The 24,416-nt window shown below is 40.8% G+C and overlaps 1 protein-coding gene across 1 annotated transcript in view; it reads left to right on the top strand.

Moving 5' to 3' along the window:
* The window catches only part of znf385d (zinc finger protein 385D), a 79,017-nt gene extending 54,803 nt beyond the window's left edge, over nucleotides 1-24,214 (top strand). The window contains exons 5-8 of the mRNA XM_071469607.1: nucleotides 12,260-12,595; nucleotides 14,251-14,432; nucleotides 18,452-18,553; nucleotides 21,317-24,214. Coding sequence (XP_071325708.1) covers nucleotides 12,260-12,595; nucleotides 14,251-14,432; nucleotides 18,452-18,553; nucleotides 21,317-21,571 — 875 coding nt within the window. The 3' untranslated portion in view covers nucleotides 21,572-24,214. The remainder of the gene's footprint in view (nucleotides 1-12,259; nucleotides 12,596-14,250; nucleotides 14,433-18,451; nucleotides 18,554-21,316) is intronic.
* The last annotated feature ends 202 nt before the right edge of the window (nucleotides 24,215-24,416 follow it).

Here is a 24,416-nt window from a genome sequence, read left to right as displayed (position 1 = left end):
TGATTATTGAGGGAAAAAAATATGTTATGAAATAAAAACAGACTTTTTTGACATAAAAATGGCTGGAATGAAAGATCTGGATGAAATAATGTAGCAATATAAAGACCTAAAACTATTTTTTGTTGTTTCACAATGTCACAGTCAGGTTATATTTTCATTTTACATAAATAATATTGTCTATATAGAGCTTGTTCATGAGCTACTGTTCTGACACAGAACTATGGTTCAAGCTTATTTAGTTTTCTCACATTATTCATATTTTTACTTTTACTAAAGATCATGTTCCCCACAAAATCTTGACGCTAGGTAAAGGAAAGTTTCACAGTTTAAGTCTGTCTTTAAAAAAAATCAGTTATTTGTATTATTATATAAATGATTTGTCTGTTTGTTTCATGGTTTTTTTTACTGTTGCTGTTGTCTCTTCTTAGACTATACATCACAATCAGTGTATTTCAATATAGTATTTTACTCTACTTTTATATCTGTAGTGTACTGAGGATAATAAATACAGACTGCCCTTGTATTGGAACTATGTTAAATTGCATTGTCCCTATTAAAAAGACACATTTCTGGTGAGTTGCATCCTTGCTCCGACACACTGGATGTGACTCTCACTCAGTGCAAAGTCGTGCTTCGCAGACTAGAAGAGATCTTAGAGCTTCCAAAGGTACCAAACATGTCAGGGTGAAGTTTAGTGAGACATGTATCGTGTTGAGTATACAGTACATGTCACTAAATAATCTATGATACTGTCAGGCAAAGAGAGATAATGAGGAATAAATAAAGTGCCTTAATAGAGAAGCTGGTGTGATGTGGGTGTAAAGGGTTTAAAGTACAAATGTTTAGTTTTAATTTGAGGGTGTTTGTATCCGTATGTATCCATCGCAGCCTTATTTATACAGCCCCCCCCCCCCAGTACACATTTAAAACCAGAAGGCTAAACAGTGAAGATACAGTGGGAGGAGGTCAGCGTCTGAATGAATCCTACCTTTTACTGAGACACCCATCTGCAATGGGCTCAACACAGCCCTGACATTAAACAGCACTCAGGCTTTGGAAAAACTGAACACATTGTACACAAGCAGAGAACTCGAACACCTTAAACAACAGGCTGTCATAACCACACACACAAATGGCCATTAATCATTTCAGTGCCCTTAAAAAACACAGAAGCACATTTCTGCGCCATCTCACTATCATATCTGCAGCGTGTGGGGGCGGCGGTTTGTCACAAGTGGCACTGGGTAATGAATATTAATGTGCTCAGATGTCAGAAGAATTAATTGTCGAGGCTGGTAAATGCTGCATTATCTGCAAGCCTGAAGTATTTGATGGTATATCAGTGGCAACAAACTCGCTCTAATGAAAAGCTGAGTTCGGGGAAGAGTGATGGCCTTAGTGAGAGGAGGCAGAAACAACAGGGAGGCAGAGATCTGTTTGCCTTAGCGGAGTGGGCTTTCAATGGGTTTGTTTTGCTCTGAAATCCAAAGAGAAAAACATATTTGGTTTCTGATAATTTTATTCCAAAGAACATACCCTTTGCTGGGAACAATATGACATGATTGCTTATTTTTGTTTCAGAAATAGATCTGATTGTGCCATGCAAGTGCTATTTTCTAATAAGAGGTCTACAGTAAAAAAAAATTAAAAAAAAAAATTGTTGCTATTTTGTGGGAATACACTGTAAAATAAAATTTAAAAAAAAGTATAAGCAGGAACACCTTAATGTTTTGAGAGCTGCCCCCCCGAGATTCACATAATGATTCATAGATTCATATTTTTCATATGCACATATTAATAAATGTATATTTTCATATGTGAATGTACAGTATTTGTGTAATATCTCATTTGACAGCTTGGAATATCTTCTTCAAGACTGCATTTTAAAATACATTTTGACAAGATTTAGAAATGACAACAGACGGCAGTTGGCATCTTAACTCCAACTTGTAGCCATTTTGTCTCATCACAGAAAAACATAATTCTTAGCTTAAAAAAACCCCACAAAAAACCATCCATTTAAATCTGGCAGCTCATTCTGAAGAACAAGAACTCCTTAAACGTGCTCATGTGTGTGCAAACCAAAGGAACAATGACAGGATGGTTATAGATGGTTTTCCTTTCCTGTGCACATCCAGTACAAAGCTTGTGTAGATATGTTCAAGGGACTGACAAATTATTTGACCGATAATGTTAAGTATTACTTACCTCTGTACACCAGGGCCAAAACAAACCAATCAGCATCTCTATTCAGCCAAAACTGTTCAATCAACATATGAGGCTTTTATTTATTACACCCATTTTTGTTCCTTCCTAAAACCTCACGCAGCCACAAAAGATTTTGATGCAGTTGTACTCACCAGGAGCCCAGACTGACTTTGGTCTGTAAAATTGGTGGAATTCCTGTACATTAATTCATCTCAGTCATTTCAAATAAAGACTTTTTTCAAGTTATGAAATGGTCTGAAAATAAAAATCTGACATTTTAAGTTAAATTAACTTGAAATGAATAAAAGTTACAGTGAAGTTATATAATAAAAAGGTTACAGTTAATAAAAGTTACAGATAAGTTATATAAAACATTTTTTTTTTTACATCACATATTGAAGATTAAAATCAGCTGATTTCACAGTGTAATCTAAATATTTTGCAGGGTTTATAGAATATTAGCTAAAGAAAGTCAAAAGCTGAAGCTGCTCGGGTGAAATATGAAAACACTGAGCATTTCCTACCCAAAGTGATGGGAAGAATTTATTGTGAATGAACTGATGTGCAAAGAACACAAGTGCACTGTCTTGGAATAATGAGTCAGAAAGCATCTTATCACAGGGTGGAAATGCACAGAGCATCAGTATTTTTTACGTCATTGTTGAAGTTGTGCGTGTTACGAGACGGATGAACAGCTGGACACAGCGAGATTGGTATAGATTAGTGGGATGACTCAGCGGCTGCCTGTCAAGTTTCTGTGTGTGTGTTTGTGTGTCCTTACCCCAGCGCCAGGGAGAGTGGAGGTAGAGCGGGAAAGGCAAAGAGGGAGAGAGAGAAATGCCCACAGCACAGCCCGCCATCTCTCAGTTCCACTCCAGTGCCTGAGGAAATGTACCCTGATATTAGCTATTAAAGAGCAGATTGTCAGGGGAGCCATGCCAGCACTGACAGCAGCTGTACAATGGAGCAGGCTGCAGGCAGGCAAGAGGCTAGCTCAGGCTTTTTCCACCCACAGTCTCCTTTCTCAAGTCCCCGTCGGCAGCTGACGCCCTCCGTCACATTCCCACCCCACCCTCCTCCACCCAGAAAACCGCCCGTGTACCTAAGTGTCTGTGCGTAAGCACTGGGTTGGAAAAAGCCCTCACGGACGAACGTCAGAGACAGCGGCAAACCTGATGAGTGTGTGATTAGATTGGCTCCATAGCTGCACAGTGCTGTAAATGTTCTCATTTGCAGGGATTTTGTATGGTGATGTGTTACAGCAGAAACTTCCCAACAGAAATTAGGTTTGGACCATTTGCTTTCAGATGAAATTGGAGAGAGATAAATCAGTGTGAATTCAAATCAATGACTCCTGCTGCTGTTAAATATCTGAGATAATGTCGCTTTTTTCCACCCTTCAACAAAAAAGATGATTGCAAGCGTCGATGCACACTTATTTGTGAATGCAAATTTTTCACCTTATCAATCTTTTATTCTAAGAATATCCAACCGTGACTCTTCTCATTTACTCACTTTGAATACTGACGAGAGGGAGGGGAAAAAAATCATAAACGTCGAATGAAATTTGACAGAGCTCAAGAGCCATGAGGGATTTCTGTCCTTTAAGTTGTGACAGCATATAATAAGGCCCAATCATTTTAATTAAAGAGCTTAATCCAGCTTCACTGAGAAAGGTAATCAGATCTCCGGGGAGCCCCGTGATTGCCTGAAAGCCTAAGTAGAGTGGAAGGATTTCAGAGCGGCGTTTCTCCTCTATCGCCAAAGCAAATCTCAGGGGGGAGTCGGGAGAGGCTGAGGTACAAATGGAGAGAAGAAAAGAAGCGGTGTCCCGTCTCGAAGGGTCGCAGCACCTGTCCTGATCTCCCGTTCTCTCGATTCTCTTCGTCTTTGTTACCCACACCACTCCCACCCTCTCAATTTCTCTCTTTAATTGTGTTCCATACTCGATTACTCTCTTTTAATGTTATCTCTTTCCTCTCACCTTCTCACGTCCCCTGCCTGCCACCCCCTCTTTCTCCTCCTCGCTTTCTTTCTTTCCCTTTATTTCACGCACTTGATTTTCCTCTGTTGTTTTAGCTCAGTTTGCTCACTTTTCTAGTTTCACTTTCATTTAACTTTTCACGTTCTCTTTCTTCCAAATCTATCCGCTTTTGTTCTTGCTTCTAACCATTTCTTTTCTTTCACCTGGCCTTAATCTCTCTATCTCTGTCTTCGTCTCCCTGCTCCTACTTTGCTGTCGGGCCCCACTCGCCCATACCAACTTTAGATTGATCACAGTCATTACCTCCATTAATGAGAGGGGATTGAGTTCTTAACTGGGCCTTGCAGAGCCAGTTAGGTCACAGTGACTGGGGATATGGATTACTGGAGGCTTCCCAGAGAGCAGGGCGTCCTAGGCCAGCCAAAATACACTTTAATCACCTGCCCTTCCAACAGAAAATAGCTCTTTAATGACACCATGGTAGATGGGTTCACCCCAACGCAAGGGCAAATACATGCATGGCTTAACTTGGGATGGCTTCACCAACCAGACTCTGTAATAAGTAGACAGCCCTTGCTGTACTTGCTGGTTATTAGGCTACTCATTTAGCTCACACTTCTACCATAAATGTAATTATTCCATAAACAGGGATTGAACAGGTATCAGTTTTGACTGTTATACTCTTTACTGTTGGTAGAATTAAAGTTATACTCTAGTAAAAGTTGTTAAATTTGCTTTGAACTTTCTTAATAGGAGCTTAAGAGCATCAAATCATAAAAGTAGCATTTAAGTGGCGTGAAAATAGTTCATGACATTTTGTATAGTATCATATTAATTCATGTCTCCATAGGTTTATTGGCTCAACGGCAACTTCTCTTAGCAGATAAATGTCACTGGTGATTGTGAAATGTCGCCAGTTTATTAGAGACATGTTAACCTCAGTATTTTCTCTGTATAAATATGTGCAGGTCACTTAAAATTAGAATTTGAAATTGGAGCAAACCTCCTGATTCAAGACAATACAATGCAGAGTCAACCCAGTTACAGTGGAGTCTAACTGAGCTCAGCTACACCAGCAACAAGATAAGGCTGGACAACAGAAGGAATTATTAAATTACAGGGTAACTTCAATAACAAGTTTAAAAACATTTGAACATAAAATTTCAGCTGGGCTTTTCTCATGTTCATGGTTGATCGGAGAAACTTTTTTTTCCACTCTTATTTCTTTAAGTTCAGTACAGGGATAGCTATCGAAACGTTTAGCCTAGCTTAGTAGCAAGAATATCTCCTTTTGGAATAACTGGTGACAGTTAGATGAGAAGATTGATACCACTTTCATGCTTGTGCATCAAGTATTGAGCTACAACCAGGGCGTGATTAGCTTAGATTGGCTTATCTTAGCGTAATAAAATGACTGTAAGCCTGGGGAAACAGCTTGGCGTGGCTCTGTCAAAAGTAAAAAAAAAAAAAAACATAACATCTCTAAAGCAAAATCAATTTTTTACAAGGAGTTACATGTGTATGAGTGTGTTTTGTAACTTTTCTTCCAACAAGACACTGTAGTTTGGCACAATGTTATAATTGGTGCTGTTTGCTAACCAGGCACAGTTCTCATGCAGCATCCTGACCTCACTGTGAAGTCACTTCGCACATTTCTGACCGACGCCTACATGATTCATCGGCGTTTTATTGACTGGTGAGAGCGAATAACTCCCACAAAGCAAACTGAGCAGACCCTGTCCACTGATTGAGAGATGAGTGAGATGCAGTTGAGAAGCTGACCTTGAGATAACAAAATGACAAAAGTCAAGTACTGTTCCCCAGGTGAAGGATAAAATTTCAAGCTCTGCTGGATGGTGTATTTTTCCTCTTTTGGAAGCTAACTGTTCCCCCTCCTTCCAGTCTGTGCTGTGTTATGCCAAACAAATCATGGACCCATCTCTGTACTAAATTCACAAAGATGAAATGATATTGATCTTCATGCTCCAGGAATCACAGCGAACAAGCAGATTGCCAAAGTCTTGGCGTATTCCTCAATAATAAAGCTCCAGGCAACATTTCCCAATAAGAATGTGTCAATTACTCTCCCCAGATGATGTTACACAGCAAGGCAATACATAACTGTTGGAGATGGTGTTGTATTTGCTGTTCCAAACAGTGGGTCAATTTTGAGTTAGTCTTCGCCAGAGAAACAAATCTCTGGGGAGAAATTGATGCAGATTATGTTTCCCTGCTGTTGATAAATCCAGGACAGAAAACCCAAACAAAACCAATCTGCGAGATTCAGATGACAAAACACCACAGCAAAAACTTGGCACCAAAAAAAATAATCCTTAACTGAGACCACAGAATCTCGATTACCACTTCTGATAGAGCTTTTATTCGAGCTTTCCCATGGTGAGAACGTCAGCCAAGAGCGGCTAAATTACAACTCATAGGCAAGGAATCTCTGGCTCACATGAACACCAAACCTGTGCACATCCTTCTGCGGACCCACAGCCAGTGTGGTGCCCGTGCCATTGAAAAGCTGCCCAGAGAAGCAGGTGTGATGGCAGCCTTTTGGTGGCTGGTGAGCGTGGAGACATCGAGCGAGTTAATCGCTGTGATTTCAGGTTGTTTTGACGCCTGGCACAGCGGAGTGGACTGGGAGTAGGTGGTGGATAATTGCGGGGAGGTCACCGCCGCTCTGCTCATGGCATAAACATTATTCATCAGGAGCGACAAGGTCAGACGCATCATAAACAGTTCACAGATTAATTATTGTTCTTCTGGTAATGGTCTGGGGTTGATGGGACGTGGTAATGTAACGTTACACTTAGGTCATTAATGGTTGTCGTATTACTTTAGTTGAACAGCTGCAATATTATTTCATGTTTGACACTTTTTGACACTTTTTTTCTTCTAGCCGCCATTTTTCACACCAGCATAAAATCTTTATTTATACTGTCCTATGGTTCGAATGTAAACCTCATATTGTCTTTTTTGTATTCAGATTGCTGTGCTAAATCTAGGAATGGCAGTGTTAAGGCTATGAGGACTGGAGGACCTGGGTGGATTTTCTGGCTTTTGCCTGCAGTCTATTCAACCTCAACTCAAATTACACAGAACATAAATTACGCGCAACTAATAAGTGAAGTAACCGTTCTCCTTTTTCAGAGCTGAGCCCACAGACTTTAAATAAATGTTCCAGTCATGCTTTTGAGTGTAACAACCCAGAATAATGGCCTTTTCTTGCCAGATGTTCTTCTTTCAATGAGTCCACAGGCATCTGCAGGGTTTATTGAGACACACATATACAGGTAGAGGTCAATTTAGTCGGAGGAGCAGCACACTGCATCGCCGACGCTCAATCCTCTGATGGTAACAGTAATCAATAGGTGCCTTTGCTTAAGGTCATCTGGTCATGGATGGACAGATTCTGTCAGGGGCTGTCAGTAAAGGGCTTTAAAGAAAGAAAGAGTGAAAAGAGAAACATCACAGCTGTTAAATGTGGTTTCATCATGATGAACCAGTTTAGAATTTAAAATGCAGAGGCCTAATTTACTTTGCTGCGCATCCCATTGAATTAGCACCTTCAGATTTGAATTTCTCGATGGCTTTCTTCATGGTGTTTTGCAAAACAGTGTCTTAACAGTCAGTCGCTGCTTTTAAGTTCAGGTACCTCGGGGGGTTGTTCACAAGAGATGCTAAGATGGAGTGTGACATTGACAGGCAGACTGGTGCAGCGCCTGCAGGAATGCAAACGCTGCACTTGACTGTTGTGGTGATGAGGGAGCTGATTTTACGGCAGAGCTTTGGGTTTAATGTTCCAGCTCTCACTTATGGTCAGTGAATTAAGTAAAAGAAAGAAACCAAATGTTTAACTGGTTGCTCAGGATTTAAACAATCACACTATCAAGGTGTTACTGCCATTGTTTACGTTCCTGTCCACTGTAATCTGTAATGTTACTCAAGTCCCAGTGCAGTTGGAGAATAGAGTAACAGAACACAAAACGCACTTTTCCAGCATTCTTCAGTACAGTAAAATCATCAAGATCAGGACCTCTACTTTCCGTCAATGCTACAATCCCTTTGGACATGTTTCATAAAGGTCAGTGCATATGGGTTCAAAGTTGTACTTAGTTGAACTTTAGAAATCAGCATGGTTTGTGCTGCCTTGAGTCACATGGCTGCATGACAGAGCGCAGCATCTCTCTCTGTTGGGATAAAAAAAAAAAAAAGGCCTCACTTTGTGCCATGTCAAACTTGTGCTTTTGGTGTGAAAGTCCTGTTAGCGAGAGGACGAGGAGCTCAGAAGTCTAGAGGGAGCTTGGAGTACAGCTGCTGTTCTTTTGCAATGAAAGGAGCCATTTGAGGTGTTTCGGGCATCTGATCAGGATGCCTCCCTGTAGAGGGCCTCCAGCCATGTTAGACTGCTGCAGAAGGCATTATATATCCCATATGGCCCCACATCATCTCAGGAAGAGATGGAAGATGCGGTCCGCGAGAAGGACATCTGGGCTAATTTGCTTAGCCGACTGCCACTGCCGCTGGGAGAGAGATGGCGGTCGGCCTGGAGGGTTAAGAAATGCTCTCTTCGATATGTAACGTCTGTGCGGTTGTGAGAAGTAGAGTCATAGGGTGGTGTCTGTTTTAGCTGTTAGTTGTGTATTTTTGTAGCTGATTCAGAGCAGAGCAGGCCTGCCCGCTGCCTAAACATACTCAGCACACCGGTGCAATGAGTGTAGAGCCACAGGCTGATTCAGCTCACTGTTTGAAGTTCAGTGTTTGCTGTTGTCATTACTAATAGGCCTTTTTGTTTAGGCGCCAAATATAACAAAGTAATTGTGTTTCTTTTAACTTTTTATCAGCCAGATATTTGGGGTCTTTGTTGAAGTCCATTAGCAGATTTTAATTTTACTTTCAAATGCTCATTATGATAATTTTGCCGCTCGCCAACGCTGCAGAAAATGAGGCACTTGTTATCATTTTTATCATTCATCTTCAGCCTGCTCCTGTTCAAGACTTCACAGATGCATTCAAAACACGCAGCGACTTTCACAAAAGTGCTGCAAATTTCATAGTTGGAGTCAGTCAACTGTTAGAGGAGAGCGTTACAACAAGTATAAGTGTGCCACAAACCCATTTCAAAGGTTAATGGATTGGATGCTCACCAACACTGAAATACTAAAAGAAAAACTCACAGTGCATGTATTTTCATACATTTGAGGCATTTAGCTGAAGAGTCAGTGCAGCAGTGAAATAAACCTCAATCCCCTGGATACCACTTGATACCTCAGCTTGTATAAATAGGCATTTTTCTCAAGAAGCTCTGTGTGATTCTTCTAATGTAAAGGGACGACTGTACTTCTTCCACCACAGGTCTTTATAGAAACATATACCTGCTGCTCCAACCTTTGAAGTATTTTTTTTTTTTTTTTTTTTTTTTTTTTTATCCTTTGAGCAGAAGTGAATCACACAACAATGTAACTCGGAGGTTTGTGGCGCCAGCTGCCGACGCCTCCGCAGGGGTAAATAAGGGCCATATATAATGGCTCACAAAAATAGCATGACATAATTCACTATTGATTTGCTCTCCTGGCTGGCTGATCTTCATTTTGTGACACTGGAGTGCGGAGAACTCAGAGGCATTGGCATCGATCAGGTGGCGCCGCCAAAGCAAAATTTCATTTTCACAAATGTGGCAGCAGTCCTCTGTATTCCATACACTGACATGTGGTGTTGTTTTTTTTAGAGGCAAATATATTGATCTATTGCTGTCTCTTTTTTTTCCATCTCCTAAAAAATATCAGACAGTTCTTTCAGATCACAGCAGCTATTTGTGTAAGATGTTAATGTGATCTCCTGTATTGGCAGTCGATTAGAGGGCTGATTATTTTGCAGAGCTGTCCATATCAATAATAAAGATTGAATTACTCAGATAAGTGCATGTGTTACATGGGTTTTGGCTTTTTTTTTTTTTTTTTTTTTAAATCATCACAAATAGAAAGCAGAACTACTTTTCTCTGCTGTTGAAAGTCAAGTCTTGTCTGCTGCTTGTTTGTCATGTGTTGGTCCTAATTCAATTTTTCTGCCTGTCTACAAATATAAAAGGCTAATCTTGTGACTTTTTTTTTTTTTTTTTTTTTTTTTTTTTTTTTTTTAAAAAACACACACACACACACACACACACACACACACACACACACACACACACACTTCAGTTCTTACAGCAGAAACCTGCGTAGATAACGGCCAACCCTGTGTGATCAATTCTGTGTCTCATTTAACTCCTTATTTTTTGACATTTTTAAAGACATGCATAGTTTTTATTTTCTACTTTTGTCTTTATTTTGAGTAGAATTGTACATGTTTTGATCAGGCTAGGTGATAAAACAAAAAATTAAATCATGATTTTTTTTCATCTCAGTTGATAGTGATATATGACAGTAGTGATGTATCAAAAAATGAATTAAGTCACTTTATGTTGAGATTGAAGATTCTTTTAGGCCTAAAATGTCAGATTATAAAACCAACTGCAAATGGAGAATCTGTTTAAATGAAATCTGAAATTTTTTTTTTAAATAAATCCTTATAAATTGAACAGTGTGGAATATTTACAGTCTCTTATCAGTTGCATTTATTATTTATTTGTGGCTGTGCTTTTGCAGCATCTGTTTCACCATGAAAAATGAGCAGCAGCGTGCACGATGTGTCGCAGTGTGACGCAGAGAGAAGCAGGTATGTGTATGTTTTGTTTCAGGTTGTTTCTCTGAGGGCCTCGCTGCTTGTTCCAGTAGATGGTGAAAACTGGTGGTGTTTGGGGCTGTGCTCTTGCACTCTGCATACGTTCTTGGATGGTGATGCATCAGGTGATAAAACAGTTTGTAGTAATTCCTGTCCTAATTGAGACAAGTTTTTGGAGGCGTTATCTTTGTACAGCTTTGTACCGCTCTGGTTGGTGACAGATGCCTTGTTCACTCAAAATCACTGTGCGACAGTCAAGTCGTTTACCCACAACAAGTCTGTATGTTTAAGGATGTTGTGACTTGAGCTGTCGCTTTGTGAGCCGCCAGCTGAGGGCTTGTCTTTCCCGTCTATCAGACTTTTGATACCACAACAACTTCCTACACAAGTGCCACAGAAAACACAAGCAAATACAGAAATGTGCAGCAGTTCACACGAAACAATAGTTTCAAAACATCTTTTCTCAAACTCTTTGAACTGGAAGTGGCAAAGAGTTAAATGTAGGGCTGGACGATGTGTCCAGAAGTGTTGTCACCATCGATGATTATTTTGAACGACCTATTTTTAATTGAGACCAGGAGAAAAGTCATACGGTGTTGTTGCTGAGGAGCATGAGGGTTGTTTTTTGAGATGCAGCAGATGTTGGTCTTGACTGACGACATGTTGCGTCATCCAAAGGATGGAAGTGGCTGAGGTGGATTTAAATAAACCCAAAGAAAAAACTGCCATACCGGTGAGATGACCTGTCTCCACCATCTTCACCAGCTGCACTCATTTTCTCACTCACTTCCGTTGTTGTTGGTGCAACCAAACAACACACCTGTTAAATGATGTTGACGCTGTTTGTGACTCATAGCACGCTCCATTATCAACAGATCTGATAGGCTGTTTATGAGGGAGGGAGCACGCTGGGTGTGTTTGTTCATGCAACTGTGAAACTGTCTGAGTTTCTATTTTCTTACTCCTGTTGCTGAATCGTCAGCGCATATCACTATTTTATCACCCAGGCCTACTTAATTGTTCACACACACACACACACACACACACACACACACACACACACACACACACACCATTGTGTGGATATGAACAAAATATTTGACTTTATCTCAACCCAGTTCTCACACAACCCCCATGATTTTTGTGTTTGCTTGTTTTCATTCTTAACCGTCACAACACTTTTAGTTCACTACTTAATTTTTATGTAGTTATTTTATATCTTTAAATAGAATAAAATATAAATGATTCTCTAAAGTGTGAAAAAACCTACTCAGCCAGCTGTTGCTACAACACTGGATGAAGCCATATGATTCAAAACAAATCGTGTGCTTCTCTGTGCAGATGGCATGCCTGGTGCTGAGCCCCTACCGCTCTCCCCAGTGCTCAGACCGGCACAACCCTTGGCAAGCCCGACAATGCCGACGCCTACGCCTGCGGCCTCGCCGATAGTCCCGAGCAGCACGGCAGACACAGCCCCAGAGACTACCTCAGCTGCTGGAGGGGACGACAGGCAACCAAAGCCCAACACACCCTCAGAACCAGACCTGGAGCCCGAGGCCGAACCCGAGGCAGAGACAGACACGGAAACCGAGGAGGAGAAAGCTCGGCGGCTTTTGTACTGCTCGCTCTGCAAGGTGGCGGTCAACTCTGCGTCACAGCTGGAGGCGCACAACAGCGGTGAGAGGCGTGTGCTGCCATTTTGCTGCAGATGCAAACATCAGTGGAGTATTTGTTGTAGTAATCATGACAGAGATAAAGAACACATAAGAGGCTGTGTGCACTGTAGAAGTGAAGTGTTCACCTGCTGGGTTCCTACAGGTGCTTTCCTCATGAAACACCACGACTTTAACGTGATTATTCCACTCAGTGCGGAGCAATTTCCATGAAAAATACACCAGCACCGGAGCTGAAATGGTACTTTTTGTGAAGAAGGTTGTTATCTGCTGAGTCTCTACACGATCAGCCAGCAGCACTGCTGAAGACTTCTTTGTTATCGTGGTTGAGTTATTCTGGCTGTCTTAATAAATCACTGTCAGGCCTGAAAAACACACATTTACATACATACACTGGTTTCAAAAGGAACCTTGTATCCAACTTTGATCAGGTGTTTTGTGACATCCTTGCTTTCAAACACAAAGATTATCTTCTGAATCACTGTGTCTAACAAATTTCTAATACCCTATTTAAAAACACACACACACACACACACACACACACACTATAAGCGGAGCCATCTGTGTCTTCAGTCAGAGCTCCATGCACAGGAATGTCCCACTGCTTTGCTTCACAACAGTTTTACTGACAGTTTGATCAAGAGAATACAGTCAGAGTTGGACATGACGAACAGAAACACAAACACACACACACACCTTCACTGCCAGGGATTTCAGTTTTATAGCTGTATTTGTATTGTATTAGTATTTGTTGTAGTATAATTGTACAGTATGTGTTAATGTACAGTATTTCCACAGCCAGGTCTCGTGCCCATTGATATTTGACCTTAAAGGGTCAAAGACGTTACCATGATGCCTCATAATGTCATGAACACGGACATGTTTACAGTCGGTATTCACCAAATCTGATAAGATGATGCTCCAGCAGAGACGAGCTGGTCATCTGAAAGTCACCAGATCCCGGGCAGCCTGGTCCCCTGCAGACCAGTGTGTGTTCTGAAAATGTTCATTATAAACTGTTAAAGTTTTTAGTCAGATTAAGTTAATGCCAGACAATCCATCTGTGGAATAGCTTCACAAAAAATTCACAAAAGGCAAAGCATCAGGCAACGAGTGACGACTGGCCTGGGGAGTAAGCTGCAGAAACCCACTGTGCAACCTGTGGTGCTGACAGCTGACTGTGCTATAACTGGCTCATTAATATACCAGTATGGGTCACTGGTTCCATCCTTGAGTCTCTGCTGCAGTGGTTATTTTTCCCTGGAATTGCATCGTGAATTATTTGTAGCTTTTTAAGCCTATTCATTGTATTTGTCCACTGTAATAAGATATTGTTTTATTTCCCCTGATGTTTCATGATTGTGTGAGGAGGGTTAAGGATTGTTGTTGCTGGTCTGTGTCAAAAGTTAGGGATCGTTCTTAATTCCCAGCCCATCCCTTCACCCTGATCTTGACACGACGTAGCTCAGGACAAATATGTAACTTTTGCACCAGTTTAACAAGGTTTTTGATCAGGATCATTTTATAAGCATAACGTTTTCATATTTCCCAGATCAGAAAAGCCTCTGATCTCTGATCTGATCTCACTGTTCCCTCCGGCAGCATATGTGGGTTAAGTTCTCATACTAAACAGGCCGCCCCTCTTGTTTAAACCTGCAGGTACGAAGCACAAGACAATGCTCGAGGCCAGGAGCGGCGTGGGCTCCATCAAGTCCTTCCCCCGACCGGGAGTCAAAAGCAAACTGGCTACGTCCTCCAAATCGTTGACGGGCCTGCAGAACAAAACGTTTTACTGTGAGACGTGTGATGTGCATGTCAACTCAGAGACTCAGCTAAAACAGGTGAGAGGGACGGAAACTGAAACACACTCTTAACACTGTGTCAGGGATGAACTGAGAAACTGAACTCTAATGCATAAATACATTTCATGCACACAATGTATGTTAAACTGAAGGTGAAACACAATATAAGTTAATGAGTAAGAAGTGTGATTATACTTTTAACAGTGCAAATATGTTACGAGATATTGACGTAATTGTGCTGTTGCTCTTTGATTTCACACAAAGTAAAAAAACAACAGGCCTCATTTTGGGCTGAAGACTGTTGATGTTGTTAGCTGAACTGACAGGCTCTCGCTAGCAGACTTTATTAGCTGTAGTTAACGAGCACTAGCTAGTTAGACACTAACTCAGCTGATTTTTAAATATGTCCACATGACTGGTTTTAATCAAGAACCCTGTAAAAGCATCTTAAATATGCCCCATGAAACTCTGCTAAAGGCAAGCTAAAGCTAACAAGCTAAATCAGCTTTCTCACTGCTTGATGATCAGTGTAGAAGATAAATTAAAAGGTGTATAAATATATAAGGATAATGGAAATGAAGGAGAAGCTTTGGTCTTGTCTTGCAGGGCAGAAGCATTTTACACAACAGTGTAACTGAAATGTTTGTTTACCTTTCACCAAAGAAAAGACTTTGAGAGTCAGGACTAGGCTTCGACAAAACATAATGCTGTCTCAGCTATGAGTTTGGAGCGTGAACTTCCCCAAACCAAATAAAGAGCAGATAGAGATGCTAGTTAGTTGTTAAGAGCTAAACATTCAGATCATAATGCATCTTGTAATTGTACAAAATAATAGTTAGCCATTGATACGCCCCAGTAGGGAACAACACCATGTGACTGTTGTAGGTAGTAAACTAGTTAGCAGGACATGCTAACGATGTATGCTTTTCGTAAGATCAAATAAACAACCTGTTTAAACCATTACTTACAATTCTGCTGTAGTGGTTTTGTTTTTTGAAAGTCTTAAAAAAGACCTCTCCCTCCAAACTGTTATAATGTCTAGTTATGGTTGCTAATCTATGACTGGACAGTCATCTCTCAGGGGAAGGGTTTACAATACTTAAGCAGTGGATATTTTGCTACAGTTAATTAAGAGCTTAAACCAGAAATAACTTTTAGGAACTTTTTGATTCATGATTTTGCCTTTAAGTCTTTGGCTCACTAAAAATGTTTCCTCATGCACCAGACACATGAGGTTATTAGGAGAAACCAGGATAAGGCAGGAAAACACATTTACATGCTCCGAACCTCTGCTTTCATGCAGTTGCTCAGTAATACGATTTCTGCCTCACCTCCTACCATATTTTTGAACCAAGGACGGCATATTTAAAGCGTATTAGTGGTATCAAACTGCAGCATTAAGAGCTCTTGTTTTGTCTTGTTGACACACAGTACAGTAGGAGAGCACACAATATTTATTTACAATAATTTACTGAAGTGTCAGATTTCCCCTTTTGTTGGTCTTAACTTTTTTTTTTTTTTGTCGTCTGTGGATACAAAGATGCATCGCTTTCATCCTGCCGTGCCGCTGTCACAGCTAAGCTTTCCCTCTCTGAAGTCTTTGTCATGCACTTGCACTCCTGCAAAAACTCATAAGAAATCTGGTTAAGCACAGAAAATTCATGACCAAGAAATCAGGTTTCTCCAGTAGAAATAAAGCTGTGTCTCCCCTAATCCCTCTGCCCGAATAAGGAAAAGTATTTCTAGTTTATACAATGTTAAGGAAATCAGGTTGGTATGAAAAGCCGACAACAATCCGATCCTTTTGTGATATTTTGCTCAGTGAGGCTTGGCTGAAAACCCTGCTGAGGAATGTATATCTTGGTTGCAGCTCTGGGGCACTCCACAGATCTCTCTTTTTTTTTTTTTTTTTTTGGTCTTGTAGCCACTGATCATTCTGTCATGGGGGGAATTTCAACTACAATACTTGAAAACCACTCAGTTTTGTCTGAGCTAACCTTGAGAGTTCTCACTGAAAATAGGCTTTGTATGAATTTTTCATGTGGGGGTCTTTTACAGAGTACTTCTGAATAACGGCGATTCTCTGTGAGAGGAATCCAGCGTGACAAATTTCACTTACAGCTTGAAACCAGAGGAAAAGTGTGATTGTCAAATCCACTGCAAGAACTTGTGAAGTTGAGACCCAGCTGAAAATATGCCTTGTTCCCCTCGTGTGCTCACGCTGAATTTTTTATCAACTTGAGGTTACAGACTAATTTCATTTATGTTGTTCCAGATTCTTATATTTTATTTGCATTGAGAGACACCGGTTGTTAACACCTCACATCCATTCTCGACACGATGCCCCCCCCCCCCCTCCTCTCAGGTTCACACCTCAGATAAGCTATCAACCCTGAAATGGCATCAAGTCTGAAGCTGAGGTGACTGGCATCACAGCTCATCTGTAGTAATACTTCAAAAACAAACAATGAAAATTTACACTTTTTCTCTTGTGACTGGCCCTGGTCCAGAGAAAGATGCAATACCCCAGCCACAAAACTGGATTTAGATATTCATACTTCTAAAAGGCTTAAAGACTTCGATGTTGGTAACCTCCTCTAGTGCCACCATCTGGTCCAACTTTCCCTTTGACCAACTAATCCACCAGTGAAATAAGTAAACACACTGGATTAAAAGCTATAAAAGCCAATAGTGAAGATTTCAAATCATGAGCCACTTTAAATGAATGCCAGACTAAAAAGATTTGTCTAGGGGGTTTATTTTAAAAATGTCAACAGGTGGAGTCCCTCAGATCCTCAAGCAGACTGCTTGAGGGACTAGGAGACTAGGAGTGTTTTTGTTGAAGTCCTTGGGAGGACTAGGAAGCAAGCTGCAGAGGATCTGAAGGATCTGCTAGGAGCATTTCTAAAAATTGTGTCTAACAGATTCAGTGATGTAAAAATTAATGAGAGAATCTTAAAAAACTGTTCTGAAACTGACAGGCAACCAACGCAATGACTTTAACAGGTTTTATATGTGCTCGCTCCTTCACAGAAAAAAAAACAAACACACACACATGGATTTCCCATGTTTTCCACATGTGGTCACATGCATCCAAATGTAATTTTGCACCTGTATCTTGAGGTTTTTCAGTAAGGGTCTGTCTGGTCTATGTTAATACTCGAGCTGCTGAACAAGTTGTAAGAGGCTTTGGGAAAATCAGATAACAGAGTCAAGCTGAGAGGTTATAAAAGCATGCACTACATGTATTTGCTGTGGTTTTTCATGATCCCCAGAAGAAGAATCATGTGGTTTCAGTGGCCTCCTGATCTTAACTCTAGCACCAAAGGTTTGCTAAAAAGATTGGCACATTGATGCTTCCCAGAGAATGAATGATTTAATTAAACCAATTGGCTGTTTCGTGAAGGTACTAAGAACTTTGCCATCTATCCAAATAGAGCATTTCAACTAAAATTAGAGGAAATGTTAGTAAGATGGCACAATTAGCATAGAAATTTAGCTTTACGATATCACAAATACTGTTTGACAGTCTTTGATCAAACTTTAAATCGTATTTTTGATAACTGACATGTTCGTTCACTAATCATGATCATCAGTAATATGAGCTTCTGTGTTGTTTTTCCTCTGTTGCCATGGTTACACAGCATCTCTGAGAAAACTTCAGCCGTCAAAAATGCAGAAAATAGTTATGTGCATTCACAAAAGAATCAACCATCAGCTCTCTCCTTGCCGTTGCCGCTGCCCACCTTGGCAGCACGGCTGTCTTTGTGTTTATGCTGGAAACACCAGAGGTGGTGGCAGCAACTGCTCAGTGTCTGAAAAAACCTTTACTGCCTTAATTCTTTTTTTTTTTTTTTTTCCCAGTTTGACTTTCCTGGCTTGTCTTGGTAGCTACAGTCAAACTAACCCCAAGCCATATTATAAAGAATGAAGACTTGGGCAGAAATGGGGACTCATCTTTTCTGTTGTATGTTGCAGCTTTAACCACAGTAAAGTGATATGCTGAAACCTACAGTATGGTGTGATTCAGGACTGACACCTCTCTGTCTCATTTTCAGCACATCAGCAGCCGGCGTCATAAAGACCGCGCAGCAGGTAAACCGGCCAAACCTAAATACAGCCCCTACAGCAAGCCGCAGAAAGGCCAGACCAAGCAGCCGGTGAGTCACCGCACGTCTCAGTCATCTTATCAGCGACAAAAGCCCTGGTGTCGACACAACAGTCACAGTGACTCAGTTCTGACAGCCTCTCAGGAGACAGTCAGGGGTTGATATCTGAAACTGTAGTTCAATGTCATTCTCCTACTGTAGCCACTTCCTGGCTTAGCAGTTTGCAGGTCAAATAAAAAAAAAAAAACCCAACTCCAGTATTTATAGTTCTTTCTTGCTGTTTGCATGGGAGAGGATGTTATGCAAAACTAAAAAATTTTTTTAAATCCTACACACCTCTCCTGAAGCGCTGGGGTCTGTTGTTTAAGTCACATTCAATCCCCTTCACAGCACCTAATTCAATAAGATGTCAACTTTCATAAGTGGATCACATGTTACCCGGCTTTTATTAGATCTCCGTGGCAGGGAACACTGATTTAACTTGAAAACTTGATGTTTTATTGACAAAAATGGCACGTATCAACGCTCATGAGAGCCAGCAAACCGGAGCCAGAATACAGACTCAGGTCAAATACTGTTTAGAGATGATTGTAAAATGTCAGTTCTAACCATTTTGGAGTAAACGTGTGGTCTTCAGCATTGGAGCAGTTCAGATTAGTGTCAGGCAAGCTGACAAACCACAGAGTGAGAGAAGTGTACTGAAATAACTTCAACATACTTTCCTGAGGTAATTGTTTAACTTTCTGGTTCTCTCTGTCAAACCCCGACCTTCTTGCACTTTAGACGTTAAAACAAACGCTAAAAGCTGTTTTGTTTTTTTTTCGAGCGCCACAGGATTGGTAGTGTGCATGAAGGTGCCATGTGGCTTCAATGTGGGAAAGATAGTAGGAGAGCCCGACTTTTCGTCTCACAGAAGCCCTGAGAAAACGGCATTCATCACACCCACTGTTTGCCACGGCGAAGCGCGGGGGTTACCAGTGTGGGGGAAATGACTTTTTCTGAAACCCATCATTGACTGAGTTAACGGAGAGGAGCTTCTTTGATGAGCAGAGAGTAAAGAATGCTTCCCACCGGGTTACGATGCCTGAGTCAGTGATTGATAGCCCATGACAGCGGCTGGCAGCCTGGATCTGTGAGACCGTAGCTTTTCCATTACTGATACAGAAGATTAAGCCAGATAACTTTGATGACCTTTTCACCCTATTAGGCTGTTGTTGGAGGTTGGGTGCTGTTTGTCTGTCTGTCAGTCACTCTGTCGTTTCTTTCCTTGTATTTTGCTGTTTATTTGGTTATGTCTGTTTTTTGTTTTTTTCCCTTTCTCAGTAAAACTGACCTCCTCAGTGTAATTTTTAAAAGGCTTCGACTTTTGAATAATTAAATCTCCACTGCTGCTGTCTCACTACTCGGATGAATAGCAGGATTTAAGAGCTATAAAAGTTTTAGTTTTGAGACGGTACCAGAGCTCTAAGACAAACTCATCTCACAAACGCCTGGTGAAACTGTAGGTTCACTGATTAAATAACTGAAAAATTGTTGGCTATTTGAAGGGGTTGTCATTTCCATTGCTGTGTCCTATATAAGCTCTGGTGTGTTGCAGATGACACTGGAACACTTTTAGCAATTAGCAGCTGATTTCTGGCACCTGTTCGATGCCTCGTTAAGCTCTCTGCTGCCAGCTCTGCAGCAGCAGCAGCAGTGTCCTCAGCCGCCATGTTGTCTGGTGATTTATGTTCTTTGTCGTTAAAAATTTACCAGTCGAACTGTTTGCAACTTCACATGATGCCGCTGTTGATCCAGGGTTGCAACAAGGAACTGTCTGGAAAATCAGGACAACAAAACATAAACCGCATTGACAAAGAGTGAGAGATAAGTCGCAACCACAAAAACTATGTGGCTAGTGTAAAGATAATTAGACAGATAAACACAAATGAAAACAAATAAATGATATGAAAATAACAGAAAATAAAATAATTGAGACCAACAACAACAACATCTGTAAAAATTAATGAGACATTCAAATTAAATCAGTCAATAAGTAGGAGCAAAATAAGATTAAATAAATAATACTTAATGAGATATAAGTCAAAATCAATAAGAGGAATAAAAAGAAAATAAAATGGAAGAGCAGAGACACATGTTTAAGTTAACAAATCTGAGGAGGTTTACAAATACTGAGACTTGCTAAAAAAAATATGTGGGATTGTAACAATTTTGATTGCTAATTTATTATTATTTTTTTTTTACAATTAATCAATCATGTCACAGAATATTTAAAAATCACAAATATCTATCACAGAGCCCAAGATGCCGTCGTCAAACTGTTTGTTTTTCCAGTAAACATTTTGCAATTATATAAAACAGAAAAGGCAAATCATAAAATTTTAGAAAAACATTTGCAGATGAACTTTCTGGACAGGTACTGAAACTGGCAGCAATTTTGTTAATTGATAAATCGTTGCACTAATTGTTTAAGTAGAAACTCTCTTGTTCCAACTCCTTAAATTGGATATTTTTTTCTTTGTTTTTCTTGCTGATTTGAGTTTCAGATCTGCTGGTTGGACAAAACAAGCAATCTGAAGACGTAACCTCAGGCCTTATTATCAGTGTTTTTCAATATGTGCTGAAGAAAATAGGTAGCTCAACTTAAAATGGGTAATGATAGCTGCAGCCCTAATTGAGTGTCATTTTAGAAAAAATCTCACCAAAAAAATTTCAAATAATAAGAGTTTGTGGTGGTGGTTTAATGTTTCTATTATTTCTTCTGCCCTGTGTGTATACGGATTGAATTAAGTGTATTTTGTCTCATTTCACCAGATAAAGCTGACCTTGGGAAAAGAGCGTCAGATTCAGCCTCTGACCACCCAGATCATACCTGCTCACCTGGCAGCAGTGGCAGCCGCCGCCGCCGCCGCCCTCGGCAACTCTTTCACGCACCGCACGAATCACGCCACTAACCACGCCCCGACCCCTGCCCTCTTCCAGACACAGACCCTCCCTGCTGCACTGCTCCGCCCGGCCCCTGGGCCTGTCAGGACCTCCCACCCACAGGTCCTATTTGCCCCTTATTGACCTGTTGTTTGACCTGGGCGGAGCTGCCCCACCTCCCGTCAAGGAACAAACCATGTGCTTCACCCAGACCAGGCCAAGGAGTCGTGTCAGTATCTGTACTCCTTCTATGCATCCGGGATACTGAACATCTTCACACCGAGATCAAACCTCTCACCTGTCCTCATATGGATTACCCTGCATTCAAAGCTAAACTGGACGACGGCGAAGCATTGGGCGCTTTCTCGTGATGGATTTATTTCTCTAATCCCACTGAAACCCTGGACTTTACATGCTTTCTGTGCCATCCTGCAGCCCATGGCTCACACCCAGACCCCAGACTTGGACCTACATTGTACCGCAATAATGTATAAGACTAACCCAGTGAACTATGCAGTGTCATTATTTCATGATGTAAGGCACAGTTTGAGCTAAAAACACGGTAGGGATATGCTTTTTGTAAAGATACAGCGTGGCACTAAGATCATTGCTTTAGTGGAGGATTACTGTTGCTCATAATTTAAAAGGCTGTTACTGATCATAAGAGCGAGCAAAGCCCTCCTCTGTTCCTGTATGCACTTTAAGCCCCTCCTCTGTTGATGTCTACATTAGATGGCTAGACTGTGTTAGATGGTTAGAGTACGTGTCGTAATGTGTGTTTTTGTATTCGTCCTTGCATTGTCTGTGTGTGTGTGTGTATGTGTGTGTGTGTGTGTGTGTGCGCGAGTACGTACTTCTGCATGTGTGTATGAATGTGCATAATGGGATGTGTGTGAGAGCTTCCCATCCACCCATAAGCCATCCCAGTCGATATCCAGCACACATTGTCACTGATCATGTCTCAGGCCAGAGGGACCACAAAGGCTTGTGTATATTAATTGTCAGTGTGTAAAAGGTGAACAATTTCAAATAAAAAGAGTCCTAATTTGTTAATGCTGGTGGTCTGTGTAGGTCAGTGCCATCACATGTAGGGACGATACCAGTAGGTGCTTTAAAAACCTCAGTATGTGCGATATGTTGCAGGATATTAAAGGTGCTATATGTAAGTTTCCTCTGCCACCGAGCATGTTCACTCCATGTTCACTCCAGGTGCGGATGTTGGTGACGGTCGTTTGCCAAGAGCTTCAGCCATTGATGTGTCTTCACTACAAGAGGTTATAACACCCTCTGTGAGCAGCTCTACTTCTTCAGGGCAGATTGAAGTGGCTTCAGTAACTCGCTGTCGGAAACTAAACTCATCATGTTAGCATGCTAACTTCAGTCGAAGAAAAAAAATGATAGAAAGAGAAGAAAACCAGGAGTCAACATTGACCTAACTGGAGACAAGGAATTAACTTTAATGCTCACATTTCTTCTAGACCAGTAAGTAAATAGCTGTTCATGCAAACATGTGCAAACAACTATGTAGCAATAGCAAAAACTTACGTATAAGTTGTTTCCCAATTCAGGGGCCGCATCCTACAGAGGTATGGCCCTTCGTAGCCATCGTAGACTGCGAGGGCTCAAACCAAAATGAAACAGAAGAATTTTTGCTTCACTTCACCCTTAAAGTGTGGCTTCTGTTACCTAGCAACCTTTTTTTTCACAAAAACTAGAGGTTTTGAGGCCTATGGTTTTAACAGTTATTTGTTCAACTGAGCTGAAACCAAATACTTAGATTTTAAAGTTTAATCCTCCACCTCTCTGTCAGTGTTGTTTGCTGCCATATTATTTTCACCACTGGCGCTGAATGAATCTTTGGAAAGGTTGGGTCTAGAAGTGGCGGTTGGAGCTTTCGTTGCCCAGAAAAAGAAGGACACATTTCTTGGCTGCATTTGCAAGAGCCTTCGAAATGGGACAGCCTAGTCGTAGCGCTGTGGCGCAATCCGTCTCCAAATGCAGCCTCCGAAGGATGTGGCCCCTGTGTTGAGATGCAGCTATAGCTCCTTTAAAATTAATTAAACTGCTGATTGAGTTTAAAGAAATTCACACTCTCTTCACACACTTTTGATAATGCTTGACCTACCATTCATAGCTTTAAGAAGTAGTTGAAAAAAAAGAGGGGTAACGTGGAAGCACAGAAATACAGAACATAATGCATCTCTTACCATGAAGTCAAGGATTGTCACTCTCAATGCATATTTGTAACGTTGGATTATCATTCAGTTCTCCAAGGTTTGAACATAGTTCATAACAATAGGCTTCACCATTTCACCTTCAGAGTAATACATTCAAAACCAGAATACATAATTAAAATTCCTGTCACAATTGCATTTGCACTACAATATATGTTTCTGAGGGACTTCCACTCTCCTTGTTTGTGTTATAATGTGTGTTTGTAAAACAGAGTCTAATCTGATCTAAATGTTGCTCCTGGCAAATTTAACTATTTACTACGGTGGCTGAGAGAGCTCAGCGCACTGCAGCTTAAGAAAACACATGCAAATAGATAAAACACAAGCAAATGAAGACATCAGCTTCATCAGTTTGATCCCACACGTGCTGCAAATACTGTTTGTACACAACAAAAAAGACAAACAAGTAGCAAAGGCCACAAAGGAAGTGTTTCCTCATCCTTCAGTGATCAGAGTCTGTGGAGTAATAAAGCTACACTGTGGACAACACTGACTGACATCAACATACTCTGTGTGTGAATATGGTTCTCTACAATAAATAGAATAAAAGTTAGTCAATTTTAAACACTGTGGACCACATTGTTGTACCCAAGACAACAGAATAAACACAACTGATAAAATTTACCCATAAAGGACGCATTGTTCTGCGGACAGTATCCTGTTTCTACCTAAATAAATTTGACAAAGATGCAGTACATTGAGATAAATACATGCAGAGGTTTTAATGAAAACACATGTGGCAGACAAATGTCCAC

Source organism: Trachinotus anak, unplaced genomic scaffold (assembly GCF_046630095.1).
Source record: "Trachinotus anak isolate AG129_WGS33_773 ecotype Australia unplaced genomic scaffold, CSIRO_AGI_Tana_v1 ptg000032l, whole genome shotgun sequence".
Classification (NCBI taxonomy): Eukaryota; Metazoa; Chordata; class Actinopteri; order Carangiformes; family Carangidae; genus Trachinotus; species Trachinotus anak.
This window is presented reverse-complemented; position numbering and strand designations above follow the sequence as displayed.